This window comes from Ipomoea nil, unplaced genomic scaffold (genome assembly GCF_001879475.1).
Source record: "Ipomoea nil cultivar Tokyo-kokei standard unplaced genomic scaffold, Asagao_1.1 scaffold1421, whole genome shotgun sequence".
Lineage (NCBI taxonomy): Eukaryota > Viridiplantae > Streptophyta > Magnoliopsida > Solanales > Convolvulaceae > Ipomoea > Ipomoea nil.
The window spans coordinates 8058847-8077767 of record NW_017617849.1 but is presented as its reverse complement, the minus strand read 5'-3'; the positions used below and the strand labels follow the sequence as shown (position 1 = coordinate 8077767).

At 38.0% G+C, this 18921-nt stretch overlaps 2 protein-coding genes and 1 pseudogene across 3 annotated transcripts; 1 reads left to right on the top strand and 2 right to left on the bottom strand.

Annotated features, from left to right (window-relative positions):
• Positions 1 to 201: 201 nt before the first annotated feature.
• Positions 202 to 2975, bottom strand: LOC109188314 (subtilisin-like protease SBT1.5). The gene has a single exon (XM_019338939.1). It carries the CDS (start codon positions 2880 to 2882, stop codon positions 513 to 515), a length of 2370 nt encoding a protein of 789 aa, XP_019194484.1. The 5' UTR covers positions 2883 to 2975; the 3' UTR covers positions 202 to 512.
• Positions 2976 to 9916: 6941 nt separating this feature from the next.
• LOC109188285 (AT-rich interactive domain-containing protein 4-like) lies at positions 9917 to 16474 on the bottom strand. 2 transcript variants are annotated; one of them, XM_019338896.1, is made up of 16 exons: positions 15566 to 16474; positions 15016 to 15351; positions 14674 to 14862; positions 14006 to 14059; positions 13788 to 13876; positions 13263 to 13524; positions 13081 to 13137; positions 12807 to 12838; positions 12525 to 12660; positions 12238 to 12411; positions 11482 to 12069; positions 11233 to 11370; positions 10827 to 10925; positions 10618 to 10718; positions 10428 to 10518; positions 9917 to 10338 (listed from the first exon to the last, which is right to left on the bottom strand). In XM_019338896.1, exons 2-16 carry the CDS (start codon positions 15163 to 15165, stop codon positions 10240 to 10242), a joined length of 2259 nt encoding a protein of 752 aa, XP_019194441.1. In that variant the 5' UTR covers positions 15166 to 15351; positions 15566 to 16474; the 3' UTR covers positions 9917 to 10239. The 2 variants fall into 2 exon arrangements, with proteins under 2 accessions (XP_019194441.1, XP_019194442.1); XM_019338897.1 differs by having other exon boundaries at positions 15570 to 16474.
• LOC109187447 lies at positions 16369 to 18679 on the top strand (annotated as a pseudogene).
• Positions 18680 to 18921: the final 242 nt, after the last annotated feature.

The window sequence follows — 18921 nt, the reverse complement described above, 5'->3', positions numbered from 1 at the left end:
ATCAAAAGCCATATATTGCCCCAAGCCCAAATGAATTAAGATCTAATTTCATGTGTTTTTGTATGCCATTTTCCTAAATTGACAAAGTGTAAAATGGTATCAAGTATCAACACAACCCATTAACATGGGATACAAGTGTTTCGTTATCTGTCTTAACCACAAACAAAAATTGAAAGCCTGGTAACATCGTACGACATGATCTTTGTCTCAGCATAAAACAACATTTTTTTTTACACAAGATACTTGAAAGATCCATTGTCATTCTACAACAAAGAAGAAAAGATTATCCATCCCTCAAACTCAGCTCAGCTTATGAACTGTTACAAAACGAAAACCCAATACAAAGTTACTAACTCAGATCAGATAGTAGAGTGTACTGTCTGATATCTGTCCACAGGGCTTATACTACATTATATATATATATAACACATATGAACCTTAAACCGTGTTTGGTTCGTGGAATAGATGACTAATACCATTTCATGGAATAGATCTATTCCCGGGAATGTCGATTAGAGTGGCTGTTGCAATGTGACAACTATTGGGGAAGTAACTTGGTGTTTTCCGTCGGACCAAGTTATTGATCCACTGCTGACGCGGGAATTTCCCGGCGATAGTTTCACTTCTTCTGTTTGTACCCGGAGGAGAAAGTTGAGTTTTTGGCCCACTCGTCGGAATGGCAGCCGCGCCGGCTCCACCGTCACCGTTGTTCCGGGCGGGGTGTTGATGGAAACGGTGTAGACGGAGTCTGGGTCGCCGACGTTGGTGACTGTTCTTATGAAGTGGGTGGAGAGTTTGTGCTTGCTGTATTGTTGGAAAACGGCGGAGAATGACGGGTAGTTGAGGTTTCCGACGTGGCCGGCGCGTTTGGCGCCGCGGCAATCGGCGTATTTTCTGGTGATGACGTGGATGTTTTTGGTGGTGTAGTTGGAGTTGCAGAGGAAATCGACGTAGTCGTACGAGGATATGTCGTAGACCAGGCCGGGATTCATGGCTTTCTGGGGGTGGACGTGGCCGGAGCCGAAATCCATCACGGTGGATGAGTTTCCGGTGCTTTCGTCCGTCATTGCTTCGCCGCGGTTGTCGACGGTGTACGCCGTCGTCATCAGGGCGGACCGGATCGCCGCCGGGCTCCAGTCCGGGTGGGCCGCATTTAGCAACGCGGCTAGACCGGAAACATGAGGGCAGGCCATGGAGGTGCCGGATAAAATGTTGAATTCCGTTCTGCGATTATCCGATGGGATTCCGCTCGGCCCGACTCCGTCGGGCCAAGCGGCGAGGATGTTCAGCCCGGGAGCTATCACATCGGGCTTGATAATTTCGGGTGTCTCCGGATTGGGCCCGCGGGCAGAGAATGAGGCCACAACGGGTGCGGGCCGGACATTGAGCCGGGTCCCTCTGAACTGTATGGTGGCGGTTGGTGGAGATTTGGTCTTTGAAGCAACGCTTATATATTTCCTTATTTCATCTCCGGCGGCTGCTCCCACCGCCGTTGCCGGTAACACGTGGCAGTCAGCGACCAAGCCTTCGCCGTCAAAAACGCCGTTAGCTAAAATCATTGCGATTCCGCCGGCTCTTTTCACCACTTCCCCTTTCGCCGCTCTTGAATTGATACCTCTGTCACATAACACTATTTTTCCGTTAACGACGTTAGGGTCTAAAGAGCCGTCAAGACACAGTGAAGACGAGTAACCGTCACTTCCGACACTTCCGGCGTAGATTAGCGGATAAAGCCGGTGAGGAGTTAAAGAAGGGCCGCCGTAGATGCTCATTCCGGGGAATATTTTTCCGTTTCCTAGCTGCACGTCTGCCGGGAAGTCACGGTCGATTGTTCCCGCTCCGACAGTGGTAACCCACGGCGCGATGTTGGTAACTGTGAGGCCACCGGGGCCGCCGTTCCCGGCGGAAGCGGAGACGAAAACTCCGGCGTCTGAGGCGCCAAATGCGGCGATAGCAATTGCGTCGAGGTAGTACGGCACCACAACTCCTCCGACGCTGAGAGAGATAACGTCGACGCCGTCAGCGACGGCGTAGTCAAATGCGGCGAGAATATCGGCGTCGAAACAGCCTAATATCCAGCACACTTTGTAAACGGCGAGGCGAGCCTTGGGAGCCATCCCAGCAGCGACGCCGCGGGCGTATCCTAGGGTGGACGCCGGAAATACGTACCTGCCGGCGGCGATTGAGGCGGTGTGGGTCCCATGCCCATCCGAGTCTCGCGGAGACCGGTACTCCGTTGACTCGTTCATTTTCCCATTGGTGGCTTCATACCCGCTAAAAAAATACCTCGCTCCAATCAGCTTCCGGTTACAAGAACTCGCCGGAAAACCCCTCCCGGCAACGCACTCACCCTTCCACTTCGCCGGCACCGGCCCGAGATCTTCATCGCTAAAACTCTTCCTCTCCGGCCAGATCCCAGTATCTATAACTCCAATAACCAGGTCCGACCCGAAGTCCGATTCCTTCAGCAGCCCAGCACTGTCCGTCCTCGTCAACCCAAGAAACTCCGGCGACCTGGTTGTCTCCAAACGCCTAACTTGCTCCGGAATGACCGCAAGAATCCCCGGCAAAGACTCCAGCTTTTGAGCTTCCCACGCAGACATCTTCGCAGAAAACCCATGAAAAACATTGCCGTACGAATATATCATCCGATTGGCCCCACCCCCGTCGTCATCGGCGCCGGCGGAAAGAGTCTTGAGTGAAGACTCGTACCAGTGCTCGTGGGTCTGAAACACCGAAGGTTTAGCATCCCGCTGAACGTGAACGATGAACGTTTTCCTTCCATCTCCGGTGGCTAAAACCGACGAGAGAAGTAATAAGGAAAGAAAACAAGAAAGCAGAAGAACAAGTGTACTAACTGGAGAAAGAGAAGAAATCGCCATTAGAGAGCATAGAAATGAGTGAAATGGGCAGCAATAATAATAAAAACAATGATAATAGTGCGCTACTGCAGTGAAACTCACATGATGAGAAACAACATATTTTACTACAGTACGTGACACCGCTGTAAAGCGTGTCGTCTTAATCTTTGATTGACAAATCCAATTATAATTCATGTACAATTCATACACCCTAACATTGATTTTTGATAGCTCTCCCACAATCAAGAATAATGATAGATTAATAAGTTAAAGCTGTGTTTGGGGACAATGAATGATTAATACTCCTTATAATGGTTAGATTTAGAGCATCAACACTAGTGTATTTTAGTGTGAATTTTGAGATAACAATGTATATGTGGAGGTGGGAGAGGGAGGAGAGACCAGGGAAGGTGTTTAAGGTGCTCATACTATTTCTTTAATTTTTGCAGGTATAATGTGCCTCACCAGAAGAAAAGTAGTAGGTTTTGCACGTGAGGCGCACAATGAGCGGCGCCTCACCAGAAGAAAAGTACACTACAAGAATATTAACATTTAGCGACGTTTTTTAAACGTTGGTAAAAATAAAAATGTGTCACTAAATGTCTTTACTGACGAGATTAAGAGACAGAGCGAGGGAGAGAAGCCAGAGAGGGTTGCGATTTGCGATTAGGATTTTAGGATTTGCGAGAGACGGAGAGATTGAGAGGATTTTAGGGTTTGCGAGAGACGGAGAGATTGAGAGACAAAGAGAGTAATACTGGTTGACTGGGAGAAAAGGAAGGTTCACTAGAGTAAATGAGGAATATTTGTGGCTGTAAAATTTTATATATGAGATCGCGCCAAAGGATAAATAGTTTTCCTGCAAAAATATTTTCACTTTTCCTGACGTTTTATGTTAAAATTGATTTTTTAAATAAAACATTTATAGATGTTTATTATAAAACGTCATTGATTCTATATATTTACTGACAACAAAATTATATTTTGTCAACAAATATTACCAAAAAAAAAAATTATTGTCTCTACCAAAATATATAGTGACGTTATTTAATATATCGTCACAAATTGTTATATTTAGCGACGTTTTCTAGAGCGTCATTAAAATTTTCGTCGGGAAATGAAAGATTTCTTTAGTGGTAGTAGGTTTTGCACGTGAGGCGCACAATGAGCGGCGCCTCACCAGAAAAAAAGTAGTAGGTTTTGCACGTGAGGCGCACAATGAGCGCCCACTCGGGCGCGTAGACGCGTTTTTATGATGTTGATTTCCTTGCTCTTAGAGCAACCTCATTAGGATTTTTTTTGCTGGTTTTTATCGATCAAAAACTATGAGTATGATTTATTTATTTTTTGTAAATTTTAGTTTTATGCGGGATCCATTAATGTTTAATAAAAACTGAAGAAATCTTGCAGGTGTATGTCGAGCGCACCTACACGCGACCAGACACGTGAAAACTCAATGAAAATTTCATACAATTGAGGTTGCTTTTTCAAAGAGTTACATCCCCGGACTCTTATATGTGTACGTCATGTTAAAGAGTTAATTAGTTCTAATTTGGTCAAATTTAAAGTCAAACTAGAGGTAACTTGTTAAGTAATCGGGTTGAGTTCAAGTTTAAAACATTGATGGCCCAACTCATCAAATTACTCGTGAGTCATAAAAAGTAACAAGCCAAACTCGTGTATAAATTTGTAAGTTTGATTGAGCTCGAGTGGATCATTATAACCATTTCAATCTCAAACTCTAACCTAAATTCGAGTTTAGCTAGACTTTAGTCATTTGCATTCTTAGTGTTGTTATATGCAAAAATAATACTTGATTAACAATAACAAAATTATTTATTGTCTATGACCAACTATATTGATCAATCATTGACTACTTAGGTCATAAAATTAATAGCAAGTTAAGTCAATTTATTGGTAACGTGGGAAGGGGATGAGATGCGGACATTGTTGAGGATGAGACATTAGGAGATCGAGAGTGAAGAATTGGATTCGATAGGGATTTCGGTGATTTAAGGGATTGTTTGGAATTTAGTAGGTCCTTTTGGAAATAATGTGGACTTTTTGGTGCATTCGCTTTAATGCTACCAAACTGTCCTCTATCTCTATTTTATATCATTCGCTTTTCGGTGGCCAGTCTCTTTCGCTTCGTACTCCGTTTTTTTAGTTTGTTCTTTTACAGCACAAATTATTTTTACAGAAACATAAAACTAATCTTTATGACTATATATATTTTGTATTATAGTTCGAGAAGCCTTAGCTGGATTAAAAAGTTAAGATATGATAAGATTGAAATTTATTAATATTCGTTTTATCTTTTGTTAGACGATTTATGAAACATGCTTTCCATATCTTTGTGTTGAAGGCCGTTTAAATATAAAGTTAAGAAAATGATTTGAAAATTCCAAAAAAGTGATTAAGTGGCTGTAACATAATTATTATATCATAAGATCAATAATTTGATTTTTGTCAATATTTTCTCAGTCGAGTATACTTCATAGGGTCTTTTTAGTGCGATCTCACTTAAGTGATTTTTGGACTATTACTGAGTCAGGTCAAACACAAAGTTTTTTTAATTCGATTTACTTTTCATGTTTAACTAATATGCTATGGAGTATTACACATAAACGGAATTTACCAGTCATACCTCTTTGGATTAAAACTTGGGCAAATGGTAAAAAAGATACATGCACCATTAATTAATTAGTTATATGTAAGATCGACAGTGGTTATTAGGAAGAGACATTTTATAATTGTGATGCAGTCTAGGCACTGATACATTTCTGGTGGTGTCGGATATGTTTTTTGTCATTTAATAAATTGTATTTTTATTTCTTCATTTTGGTCTGATTCTTTCTTCTATGTACGTATATACTGCCCAATAAAATATTGTGAAAACCAATATACTATAATACTATATTATGTAAATCAGAGCAGTTGCACGTGTGATCTTATCTGATCAAATATTACCAAAATAATTACTTACATTAAATCTTTAATATAAACTAAGGAGTACTAATAATGGAAATTTCCTCCCACAACATGACATCTTACTAATAATCAATAATAGAGGTGAAACTTTGGAAGAATGACCAGGGATCGAGTCTCACCAGCGGCAGTGTGGGAGCAACCTCTCAAAGTGAAGGGGGCTCCTTGTGCGCAGTGAGCACCGGTCTAGCCTCTGTGATTAATGTTCAGTTGAGTCACCATAATTTACAATCTCCCACTGCTCTGTCGGGCCGGGGTGTGGGGGGCCCTTAAGGTTGGGGTTCAGCCTTTTGGAAGAATAATCAATAATAAATGAATACTGAGTTAACTCCATGAATGATCTCTTGAGTATTGATATTTATTAATTTTTATCATTTGATTTTCAATTATATCATAAATAATCTTTTGACTTTACATAATATTTAGCATTAATACTCGACTTGGTCGGTCGACTAGTGCCATATATTTCGCAACTCTAATCATCATTTCATACGCAGCGATATAACATAATGCAAGTAACCTCAAGTGACAAATAAGCTTTCTTTGTGATGAAGAATTTTGAGATAACTCGGATTCGATTCTCACAAGTGACGATTCCTTTTGCACCAGCTCTCGTGCTTCCCGAAACGAGTGGAGATTAATCGAGTGAACTTAGACTGTTAAACGAACAGAGAAAGACTCGGACCATCTCGTAATTTAAAAATATATATATAATGCAAGTAAACACCGACTCACGTCATGTACAACTAACGATGTTGTGAATGTGATGACAAATATAATACATATCATTGAGTGAAAGAGTGTAGATTTGACTAATAGTCAATCTAGGGTTTCTGTCTCCACTCTCCACCTATCACTTTTCTTCTCATTTCCGGAGAGACATACCACCACCACGCACGTCGCACGCCCACTAAAACTTCACCCTCTCCGTCCTGAAAAGGTGACTTAGTAAGTGAAGCATAATTTTCGTAGTAAAAATTTATAAGTTTGATTCTTATTAATATTTGATATTTTCAATCAAGTTTTGTTGGTGGCGGAACCCAGTGAAGGGTCAAGTCCAGCATTTAGTGGTTAGAAGATTGTTGGGTAGAGACATGAAGGGTCAAGTACAGTATCCTGTCTCTCAAAAATATGACGGTATAAGAAAATAAAGTTGCATCTTCGTTACAATTTTGGCGTATTGGTATGTATTTGATCCTAATAAATCTATTATACAGAGTTTTTCTAATGTGATCTATCTCTCTTGTGAGGTTTGCATGCATTACATAGTAACAAATAGCATTAAAAAAAAAAACAAAAAAACAAAACAAAAAAACAAAACTACCCGTGTTGCCATACTACCCCTTTAATGCAACTCTTCATTTATTACTTGATATATAAGCTTAATAAATGTGAATTAACGATTTTTTATTTCTTGAGTACTACACTCCATTCCATAAATTGTATTTGCAGTTTTGAATTTATGAAGTTATACATTACACAATAAATATTGTACTGCACTATTTATTTTTTATAAAATGAAATTATTGTTACATTATTAAAAATAATGTCTGTGTATATTAAAATATATCAAACAAAATTAATTACCTTTTCACTTCTAAAAATTATGGTAGAAATTTGAACTATGTATCCGACTTATACTTCGTTGTAATAAAGGATTTTGTTTATTGTTTTCTATTTTATGTAATAAAATGAAATTTGTTTCAAGCATTCAAGATCTGCAATATCATTTGCTTGAAGCTATTAGACAATGTTTGATAATAGATTGGACGTATTTTATCAAACACATACATAGGGAGACAATTTTCTACATGAACTATATGCATGGTTGTGCATGATTGACACACAAGTGAACCGTTAAAAAAAAAAATTCATGTTAGGGTGTTTATTGACACTTCAAACATTGTACGTACAAAAACCTAGTCATTAGTAGTATATATATATAATAATAATAATAATAATAATAATAATAATAATAATAATAATAATAATGATGATAGGAGTAGTACCACTAACCTAACATTGTACTACAACATTTAATATTTTCTAAACGTTTACGTACTACATTTTGGTTAGCCATTCAAGTCTTACTGTTATCATGACATAATATTGAATCATGGTATAAAAAGAAAGTAATAATTAATAGTGACCAAGCTAGCTAAAAAGAAATTATATAGTATAGTGTTTGATAACATTATATTAGAAAATAAAAAGGATTGACGGTCATGATTGGCGGGAGTAATTTGGAGTTGTCGACATCGATCATTGCAATATTGGAAGGCCGGGAAGGTCTTTAATTATGGTAGGCCAAGCAATGATGGGTATGTACGTAATTGGATGTGTGGTTAAGTTGTGTGTTTGGACTTCGACTATCAATTCTTCAATTCAAATGCAATATATCAAAGGGGGTAAAGCCCTAAACGAGTATGATAGGGAGAACCAAAGACGTTGTGGTTAAACGGTATAGAAAATACTCATCAAAGGAAAAATTAGAGTTGGTTGTCGATTCACCCGGTCGACACTTTTGCCTATTATGCCCATACAATAATATTAATTTATTATATAGATGTCAAGAACTTTGTGGTCTAGTGGCACTACGCTCTCCTATATAAAAGGCTGTGAATTCGAGTCTCAATGGACAATATTGACTCTTTGTGTTTCAGTAGATTGAGAAAGTAGTTATGAGCAAATACTGTATATTATAACAGAGTTTAAAAAAAAATAGACAATGACAAGACACATTGTACTAAGGGGCCAACACAAGTTATGTGTTTTCCTAGTTTGACTAAGAGGTGAATGAACATTATATTCACATACACTTTAGATCAAAATTGGCATTCATAAAGAATGCCACAAATCCAATTATGAATCAAGATCATGATTACAACTTTATAAGTGATGTAAAATATTGGATCCAACTTTTCCTTTTTGTTTAATTTGCTCTCTCTTACCACTTAATTTTAGTGGAAACCATATGGAAATTTTGTATTCAAAACTTCAAGTGTTTATCTCTTTGAAAAATTTTAACTCGCGAAGGTTCTTAGTTTCTTGCACTCCTCCTCATCATCATCGTCATCTGCTTTAACTTTTTGCTTTGAAAAATAGATTAAAGCAAAAAAGGAAGGTATTAAATAGGGAGTTGTATCAACACTTAACATATAATATACTGTAGTTAAAATAGCATGATTCATGTACTAAAACAGGGCTAAGCTGGTGCAATATGATTCTCGTACTTAAATATTACGAATTTAATTATTGTCAATGTCCTTTTGATTGAACCCGTCACATCGATTTTCATAGGCCATAATATTGTTTATATCTTTTTCGTAGTTTAAAAATTATTACATAGAAGTAGAATGTATCTAACGCATACCCCATATAATGATGGATACTTTTTTCATTTAAAAAAAAAAATCCATTTTGTAGGGTTAATGAACTTTATAGAATATGGTACGTGTAAAGTTGAACAAAATGTTTGATCCATAATCATATGAGATGAACTATGCAATGAGGTGGTGGGGGACCATCTACAAGAAATGCCGACAATGTTGATTCTTGGTCTTGGAATGGGGTGATACCATATCGGTTTTTTAATTATATTTCTTCTATTCAAAAAAAAAAAAAAAAAAAAAAAAAAAAAAAAAAAAAAAAAACAACATCCTTAAACCCAAAGTGGAAAGAGATGTAGAAAGGAGAATGCACAAATTATTCTGTTGATCCAGATCCAAATGTTTACAATTTATACATTAAATTATTCTATTGATTCAGATTCAAATGTTCACTATTTATCTTTTATAAATTCACAATTTGTATACTACAAACACAATGTTAACATATATGTAATAATTACCTTGTTTTATATTCACAAGTTCTTTTCAAATACTGCAGCCACACAATATTAACAAATTAAGATTTAATAACCTTGTATTGTAATGTGTTTTGACTTAGAAACACAATTTATATTTTAAAATTTCACAATTCCATTACTAAAAATACACAATTTATACGTCGTTTAGGACCAGAATCCACCTCCACCTTACAATAGACCCTGGTCCATGGTATAACTCAGAGAAATGTGCATTAACTAGTAACTACACTGATAAAGCTACAATTACAAAATGGTTTATGGATATATATATTACACCACTCACTCACTCATCCTTGCTGTTACACTTTTTTCACTTTCTTGCTTCTATTTTCCCTACTTTCCACTATTTGTCCCCAACAGCTTAAACTTACCTATGCCCTAAATATCACATGACTCTACGCAGTAACAAGAAGATCTAACTATGCAGAGAGGCAGAACAAAAAAAAAAAATAGCAAAATAAAATTTAGACAAGAATCAGGATTAGTTAAACCCCGGAAACCGGGTTGTCGTGTTAGGCCTCCTCAAGAATAGCCATTCGTCGTTTTCTGAATTTTCTTCTTGAAATTCGATATGCTGCACTGAGGACATATGTATTCTAGTCCATCTGTCTTTGCGTAATCCTGCATTGTCAAAACAGCGAGAAATATGTTTCTTTTCTTTTCTAGGAAGAACTAGTTGGAGAGAAGAGTGTATGTAGAGTAAGAAATACCTTGAAGGCGCCAAGTCCAGGCCGCCTATCGCAACCGAAATGTGCCCACTCGCCACAAATCCCGCAGTTAACCCAATCGCCAGCTGCACTACTGTAGAGGATTCAAAATGCACAGTAATGTTAGGGTTCAATCGTCGTCATATTTGTCAACATATACTTATATATTTGATCGATGAATATTGATATTGACCTGTGACATAACAAGCAGCACTCTCCATCAACGTCATCGTGGGCAAGTTCGTACTCCAGGAGGTAAGTTTCGTAATGTCTTTTAAGCGTATTTCCAACACCCTGTTCGAGAAATCAAATGGAATTACCTTCCATGTTGGTAGTTGGAATCCAAAAGTACGCAACACTATCACGAGTTACTATGTTTCACTCAAGTTGTTATGTACTTACAGTCATTCTATTTGTCACCGTGTGATTGCGCATCTTTGAGAAAACTTGTCCTTTCCAATTTATGCCATTTCCAACATGAAAACCGCCTCTAGAAACAACCTGATGGAATATTTAGATTCCAGTTACAATTAAATTGATGTTTATTAGCAAGTTGATCAGTGGAAACAAGGAAGAAAAAAAAAATCTTTTTTTTTGGTCAGACCATAGGTGTCTTGAGCAGGCCCTAACTGCAGAAGGCACCTTTAAGCCTATACCATACTCAGACTAATCCCGGTTCGCACCGGGCCGGCCCATTTAAGGGGCAAAGTGCTGGTCAGATTAGTTTTTCCATACGAGGGGCGGTTTGAACTCCCGGCCTAAAAATAAAATAAAACAAAAACTTTAGGACAATGAAAAGAAAGCTCACCTCCCTGTACAAGTTGAATAAGTCAAGACGCTTGGCATTGAGTATAGCATCTGGAAACTCGGCAAGTCCACCTTGAGGAATGAGACGAGTATGACCACGAAGTATAAGAAACTGCATTACGTCTTTAAGGAATTCTTCCTGCAAGAGAAAAGGGTAGTTAAAAAGAGAATAACGTTAGTAAGGTCAGAGAACATCAATTGTAATCTTCAAGGACATTCCTATTGAAACTCAGAACCGACGTTTTCTTACCTCGGAGCAAACATGTATTGGGCTTCTACCGCATTCATGCTTCTTCAGAGGAAGGGGATTGAGAGATATAATTTGCTTTGCCTGATGAGAGCTCGACACTGATTTGCGATGAGTAACAGGAGTAACTCCAACGTTACTGGCCTTCGTTGAAGGAACTACGGGGAAATTAGATTTAACCGGGTGTCTGTCATGTGCCTCCGCCTCTGACATTCCAGAAAAGGGAAGCATTTTTCGGTGACGGATATGGGGAATGGGCCTCATTGCTGCCGCTTTCAGTTTTTGTCTAGCGGGAACCGTAGGTGTTGCAAGCCCATTTGCTACTCCATCATGATCCCTTTGGGGGTAACGGCTCGTTTCTTGGCACATACGAGGCCTCTTTCTGCTAGGAGCAGGCGGTTTTAACCAGATTGGGGGGGTGATTGCGTTAAAACTACTAGAATGGAGATCCTTCCCCGGCTCTGAGCAAAAGAAAACGATTCGTTCTGCATCCTCTTTCTCAAATGTGGCAACGGCTATTCCCTGAATGCTGGCAATACCAAGTGCAACTAAACTACGATATGAAAAATCGGGTGCGAGTTGCCTTAGAACCTGGAAATGAAAAATCGGGTGCAAGTTGCCTTAGAACCTGGAAAGGGGTTTACTCAACTAAAATTCCAAGTCATACAGCCTAAACCGGGAAGAGTGTGGACCATTTAAAGCCTATATCGGAGGAAGAAGGGAAGGTTAAAAGAAAAAGCATTCAGATTTAGAACGAACCTGTGAAGCCCATGTAGGAACCTTCATGCAAACTTCAAAAGCTGCTGCACCACAGGCTATTGAAACGGATCTTCGGGGTTCAGACAAATGCATTCGTCTCTCATCACCGTTTGGCACTGCTTGAATCAGTCGAGTCTTTTCAATTATTTCACTTTTTATGTGATTCTCCAAAAGCTGAAAATGAATATGAGAGAACATGAATAATGAGATGATAATATTGTTGATTTTTTAAGTTTTTTGTACAAGAAATTTTTATTTTTTTAATAAGTAAACGGTGCTGGCATTACCTGATCATCAAAGCATGTTTGAGCACTGCCTGACACCAGAAGCGAGATATGAGCTGAACTAGTTGTTGATAGATCACATCGCATGGTCACCACTCCACGAGAAAACGTACTTGCCTCGAGTGGCGGTGGAAGGGCACTGTACACAGGTTTAGTTTAGTAGCAATTAACGGGATTTGACCATTTTTTGGACTACCACATCATTATGTTCAGAATATTGGATAACCCAACTTTCCATGGACTTCTAAGGAAAAATAAAAATAAGAATAGTTTGATGGAATATACCTGACACGATTATGGAGTTTGCTCCCCCGCATCTGTAAACAGAAAAAATAAACAAATAAAAATAGGTTCAGTAACAAAATCAATTGTGAGATTCATTCTTCCTCGTTTATTTAAGAGATACTACGCACATTAACCTTTTTAATTTGTTTTATGAATGTTCAATCACGTGACATTTTTCCATATAAATACATTTTCCCTTTATTTATCTGGAAAAGGAGGGGGGCGAAGAAGGGAGAATGCAAGATTAAATAAGAATCTTAATAATGCTACTCACCTCTATGCTTAAAATGGCATTAAGGCCATCCTCCAGAGATTCCAATAGACAAGTATCCTGAAGAAAATAATCCACATCGTGAACAAATAAGTTCTACACTGAAGCAATGAATTATTGAATTCACAGTCGAAGTAATAGATAGTAAAAAACGGAAACAAGAAAAAACTGTCTATTTCTCTTACCAATGAGCGTGGCATTCCACAAACAAGAAACCTCATGGTCACATCTTCGTCGTAGATCTTAATGGCAGGAAGAGCTTCAGAGGAGCCTTCTTCTTCATCTTCACCACCTAGCTCTGGTGGAGGAACATCGATCTTCGGAGGGTCTCCAAGAATAAGAGGGACCACCTTACCACTAACCGTTTGGCTGTTATCCGGGAGAACGCAATAGAGCATATATGAAGCATGTGCTAGTTGGAAAGCATCCCAAGTGTGACAAGACGAACTGCAGTAAACAGAAGAGTTTAAAAACAATTAGTAGAGGACAATAAGATTCAAAAACTTATAAGTAAATTGTTCGATTGTACATAGCTCTTGGAGTGATTGAAAGTGTGGAAGAAACCAATTCCTCAAAAAAAACAATATTAAGAACAAATGTAGAATACTTAATTCGGGAATTTGTACAGATCATGATATCAGAAATGGCATAAATTCTTTATGCCACTTACCCTGAATTTTTTAAAAATTTATGCAAGAATGCAAGATTACCTCTGAAGAACTGAGAACATTGCATGGCGAAAATGGCAGGCAGCATAATGGAAAAACGTTTTCTTCCAATATATCACATATGGAATTCCCTGCAAACATTTATATAGCAAATGAATCAACAGAAAAACCATATATGGTTATAAACTAAGCAGTTTGCTTGATCCTAATCACTGCTCCACATATTCCCGTTGAAGAACTGAATAATGATTGGTTGTTACCTTGGAGTGAAGAGCCTCAGCCAATTCTTCTCCTTCTGGGATCTCCAAGTAAACCTGGATGAGTTTTTAATATGCAATAAAATCAAGACCTAGGAAAACAGTGACTCTGAAACTTATAAAACAATAGAAATACCCAAGGAATCATGATTTATATCAAATTATTTCTGTTCCTGGAGTCCTGGACACTCATAATAAGACAGAAACAAGAAAGTTCTGCCCTGTTATCCACATGCAATCAAATAGCCTCGGGAAAACTGGGGAGAGTAAGAAGATCAAGAAAAATATAAAACAACAAAGCATAACATTGATCCAGTAAGTTGATAATAGAGGATAGGAGCAAATATACATTCTATCAAAGTACCCACATAACAAAGTACCAAAAGATAATGCATGACGGAAAGCACCCCAGAATCATAAAACTACAATATACATTTTAGAAGGACATTGAAATAGACCATACAGCTAATATTTTAAAGGCATTATAAACAAAGATTAATCTTGGTACTAAAAAAAACTAAATTCTTAAACTACTTTTAGAATCAATTTAATACAATGTTCCATCAAGAAACGTTCTGCTTGCAAGGGGGGTAAAGGAAATCTCTGAAAGTAGGTAAACATACAAACAGTTATCGGAAAGGAAGGAAGGAAGGAAGAATGGAGTAACATACTGTGGTTAGTGATCTGGCACTTGAAAGCCCAGAAATGGCTTCTTCAGAAGACAAGTTAAAACCTTCCCATACTAGTGAACTAAATTCATCGTTTGGAAGCTGATCTCCTTGCAAAAAGACTATGTTTGGCTTCACTGTATCCAGAGCCTTACGAAATTCATCTGTGCTTGGGTTTTTTAGAAGTTGAACCTGCACTTAGCGAAAAACTATTGTTAGCAAGATAACTATATTATATTAAAACAATTTGTTAATACAAACTCGTCTCAGCACTGAAAGCTACAAATCCAAACAAGGTAATTCAAAAAATAATAATAATAATAAATAAATAAATAAAATTCACACCTCCAAACGACCAGATGATGCTATCTCTGAAGTGGGATATCCTGGCCTCTCATCTGCAACATCTTGCTTGTATATATTTTCAGCAGCTCTACCACACACAACTGCAAGGAGACTGCAACTATGTTTGGAAGTCCCTTGAACAGAATACATCAGATGTTGTCTCCTGACTGCCAACTTGTTTGAACTACAGAACCAATCAAGCTCCTCACTTTATGATGTGAGAGTATGGAAATCTGCAATTTCTGCTACATCAAACACTCCAAAGCTACTCAAACCCAATATAGAATCCTGGACTTGCATAACCAATCACCATGCCACCAAGACTCCCTTGAACTCCTGAAGCAGAAGTAAAGATAACAAAAGGCTTCAGAAACCATAGTAAAACCCTAATCTAACAAGAAGAACACAATGAACAAATTACTCCGCAAACCCAGAACAGTATAACCTCAGAGGCAAGCAAAATAAGGAAAATTCCCAAACGCAGAGGAGGAAATCGAACAAAAACAAGCAAAATCAAACAAGTCAGAAGGTGAATAGCACATAAACTCACCGACCCAGATGAGAAAACAGAGGAATCCGAAGAACCCAAAAGGAGAAATCAACAACGATCGAGGGTCCACGTCACTTGGAAGCTCCAAATCCACAAAAAGAATGCGTACGAGTAAGGAATGAAAGAAACCCTAATACCCTATTCTTAAAAATCTAACCATCCATCCACCCATCCATCCAATCAATGTGGAAAAAGGAAAATAGAAAAGAAAAGAACAAAAAAACGGTGATTTAAGAATCTTTCTTTCACATATATCTATCCATCTCTTAGTTGTGATAATAAAATTCACAATCAACAACCGTTAAAATCAAATACCCCAAAAAGAGTACTCAATATTAAAAAACAAAAAACAAAAAACGAAAATATAAATATAAATCTTTTCTACTCTTACGAATAATTTGGGAGGCTGTGTCAGCTTTGGAGCAGTGACAATTACATTACCCATACACGCCACAGAGTCAAACATTAACACATCAAAAACACGAACCAAAACAAACGCGAGCAAAAAAAAAAAAGTAAAAACAATTATTATTATTATAATTCCTTTTATCATCCACTTTTACAGTCTGTTCTATTCGGAAAACAAGAACGAATGTAGTGCGAGAGTAAACCAAAATCCGGGTAAGACACCCAGAAATCTCTGGGCTTTTTCCACGTATGTGCGAGTGGATGATCATCATGATCGTAGAATTCGAATTTAATAGACAATAAAAAGGTGATTGATGAGGGTGGCTGTATTACAGAATTAAATTTGAGAAATGATTGGATTCAACAATTCAACGGGGAAAAAATTAATAAAAATCATGAAGCTTAATGGGGTGCCCACAGATCCGGAAATTGTAAAAACGCAGTCTTTTTCCAATTTCAAGACTTGGGGTTCTTCGGCTTTGCTCACTCCATCCTCATCGATGAGCTTCTTTCAAGAATGTCAGCCTCAAGCGCTGGCGCGTGTTCACTGCTTACGTGTATATTTGGAATTACCCTCGAGTTTGTTACTTACTACGGAGTATTTACCATCCTTCTACTTTAGCTTTTACTGCTACACAAATTTTCAATTTCCACTTCTCAATAAGATAAATAAAACTCCGTAATAAAATATTTTCAATGTGGGAATTTTTTTAAAAAGGTATTTAGATCAAGAGTTTTTGCATATAATAAAAATTTTAAAATATAAATGTAGTATTTTTTTTTCTAATCCTGAAAAATATTAGTTTGAGTTATTTGATACCTACAATATTCTTAAAATCTTATTTGGCTATAATTTTTATGATATCAAACTATTTTTAGAAGACTTTTGTATATATAGGGTTGTAAATGCTTTTATATTTCTAGTGTGAGACAAAAAGTACTTATAACTCTTTTCCCCTTCATTTTTCAATTCAAATTAATCTAATTTGATAATCAATTTTGCATTCAATCATTATTTGTACTGAATATGTTAACATTAGAGTATGTTTATCCTCAAAAGATGAAGTCTACCAAAATGATACCGTACCTTGTTTTTAATAAGATGACAAGTGGCCTACAAGTTTGTAAGTCGTCACTTCACTTTGCCAAATGTGGTATGGTGGGTTTCAATTTTATTTTTATTTTTGAAAAAAAAAATGTAACTCTTCAATTGTTATACTTTTAGAAATGTGATCCTTGTTAATTTATTTAAACAAATTTATTCTTTTAATTGTCAATTATGTTGTACTTTCAGTCTCTAATGTTATATAATTATCAAATTTTATAAATAATTTTTTATGAGGTTATTTTTATCATTTAGAATTAATATGCATCCTTAAGGTTTCATTCTATCCGTGTGAACGACATTTTTATTAGTGAATATTGATTCTAAATGATTAAAAAAATCATCATATGTTAATGAAGTTTGACAATTATATAACATTAATGACTAATTAAAAATGCAACATTATTAATAGGCTGAATTTGTTTAAATTAACTTATAGGGGGGCCAAATTTCTCAAAGCGAAATAATTTAGGTGGGAGTTTTTTCCACTTTTGGTCCCTCGACTTCACTTGTGGTGACAAATGGGATTCACGACTTTTATTCCGGACATAATAGGTGCTCAACTTCAATTTTTTTTCCACATTTGGTCCCATCCGACCAAGAACCCGGCCAACCCACCGGAATTATACTCAACCCTTGTTATGTTAAGGGTATTCTAGTCATTTCTAACCCATGTAAAATAATTAAATATAAGATTTATTCTGTATATACACCTCATTCTCGCCTATCTATGTTCAAATCGAAGGTGTGCGAAGAAGGAAGATATTTCTTCGCACGGCGAGGTATTATTTTCACCAGCTCGTCTTCGCCCTCCACTTCTGCCACCAGAACGGCGTCGCCCACCGTGACATCAAGCCCTAGAACCTCCTCCTCGACAAGGACGGCAAGCTCAAGATCTCCGATTTCGGCCTCTCCGCGCTGCCGGAGCAGATCCGGAACGGCCTCCTCCACACCGCGTGCGGTACTCCGGCCTACACCGCCCCGGAGGTGATGATCAGAAAAGGCTACGACGGCGCCAAGGCCGACGCGTGGTCTTGCGGCGTCATCCTCTTCGCCTACCTCGCAGGGTACCTCCCATTCGACGACAGCAATATATCAAACATGTACCGTGCAATACGAAGCCGCGCGTTTCAGTTCCCGGATTGGATCACAAAGCCCACCCGGAGCATAATTTTCCGACTGCTCGATCCCAATCCGGTAACCAGAATGTCCATCGAGGAACTGATGAAGCTCCCGTGGTTCAAGAAGTCATCATCAGTGATAGATTTGACAGACGAACATCAATTCGGGAACCAAGAGTTCGACAAAGATTGCAAACACTTGACCAAAATGAACGCATTCGATATCATTTCAATGTCTCCCGGTTGGATCTATCAGGGCTATTCCAGGCGGGATTGAACAAGAAAGAAATGAGATTCACCACAAATTCCGAGGTAGGAGAGGTTGAGGAGAAGGTAAAGAAGATCGGGAGTGAAGCAGGGTATAGGGTGGAGAGGGGAAAGGGAGGGGGAATCAGACTGGTAAAAGCAAGAGTAACGTTAATGGTGGAAATTCTTCAAGTGGCGCCAAAGCTATGGCTGGTGGAGATGAAGGTCGTCTAATTCCGGTGGGTTGACCGGGTAAAATATTTAATTATTTTACATGGGTTAGAAATGAGTAGAATACCCTTAACATAACAAGGGTTGAGTCTAATTCCGGTGGGTTGGCCGGGTTCTTGGTCGGATGGGACCAAATGTGGAAAAAAAATTGAAGTTGAGCACCTATTATGTCCGGAATAAAAGTCGTGAATCCCATTTGTCACCACAAGTAAAGTCGAGGGACCAAAAGTGGAAAAAACTCATTT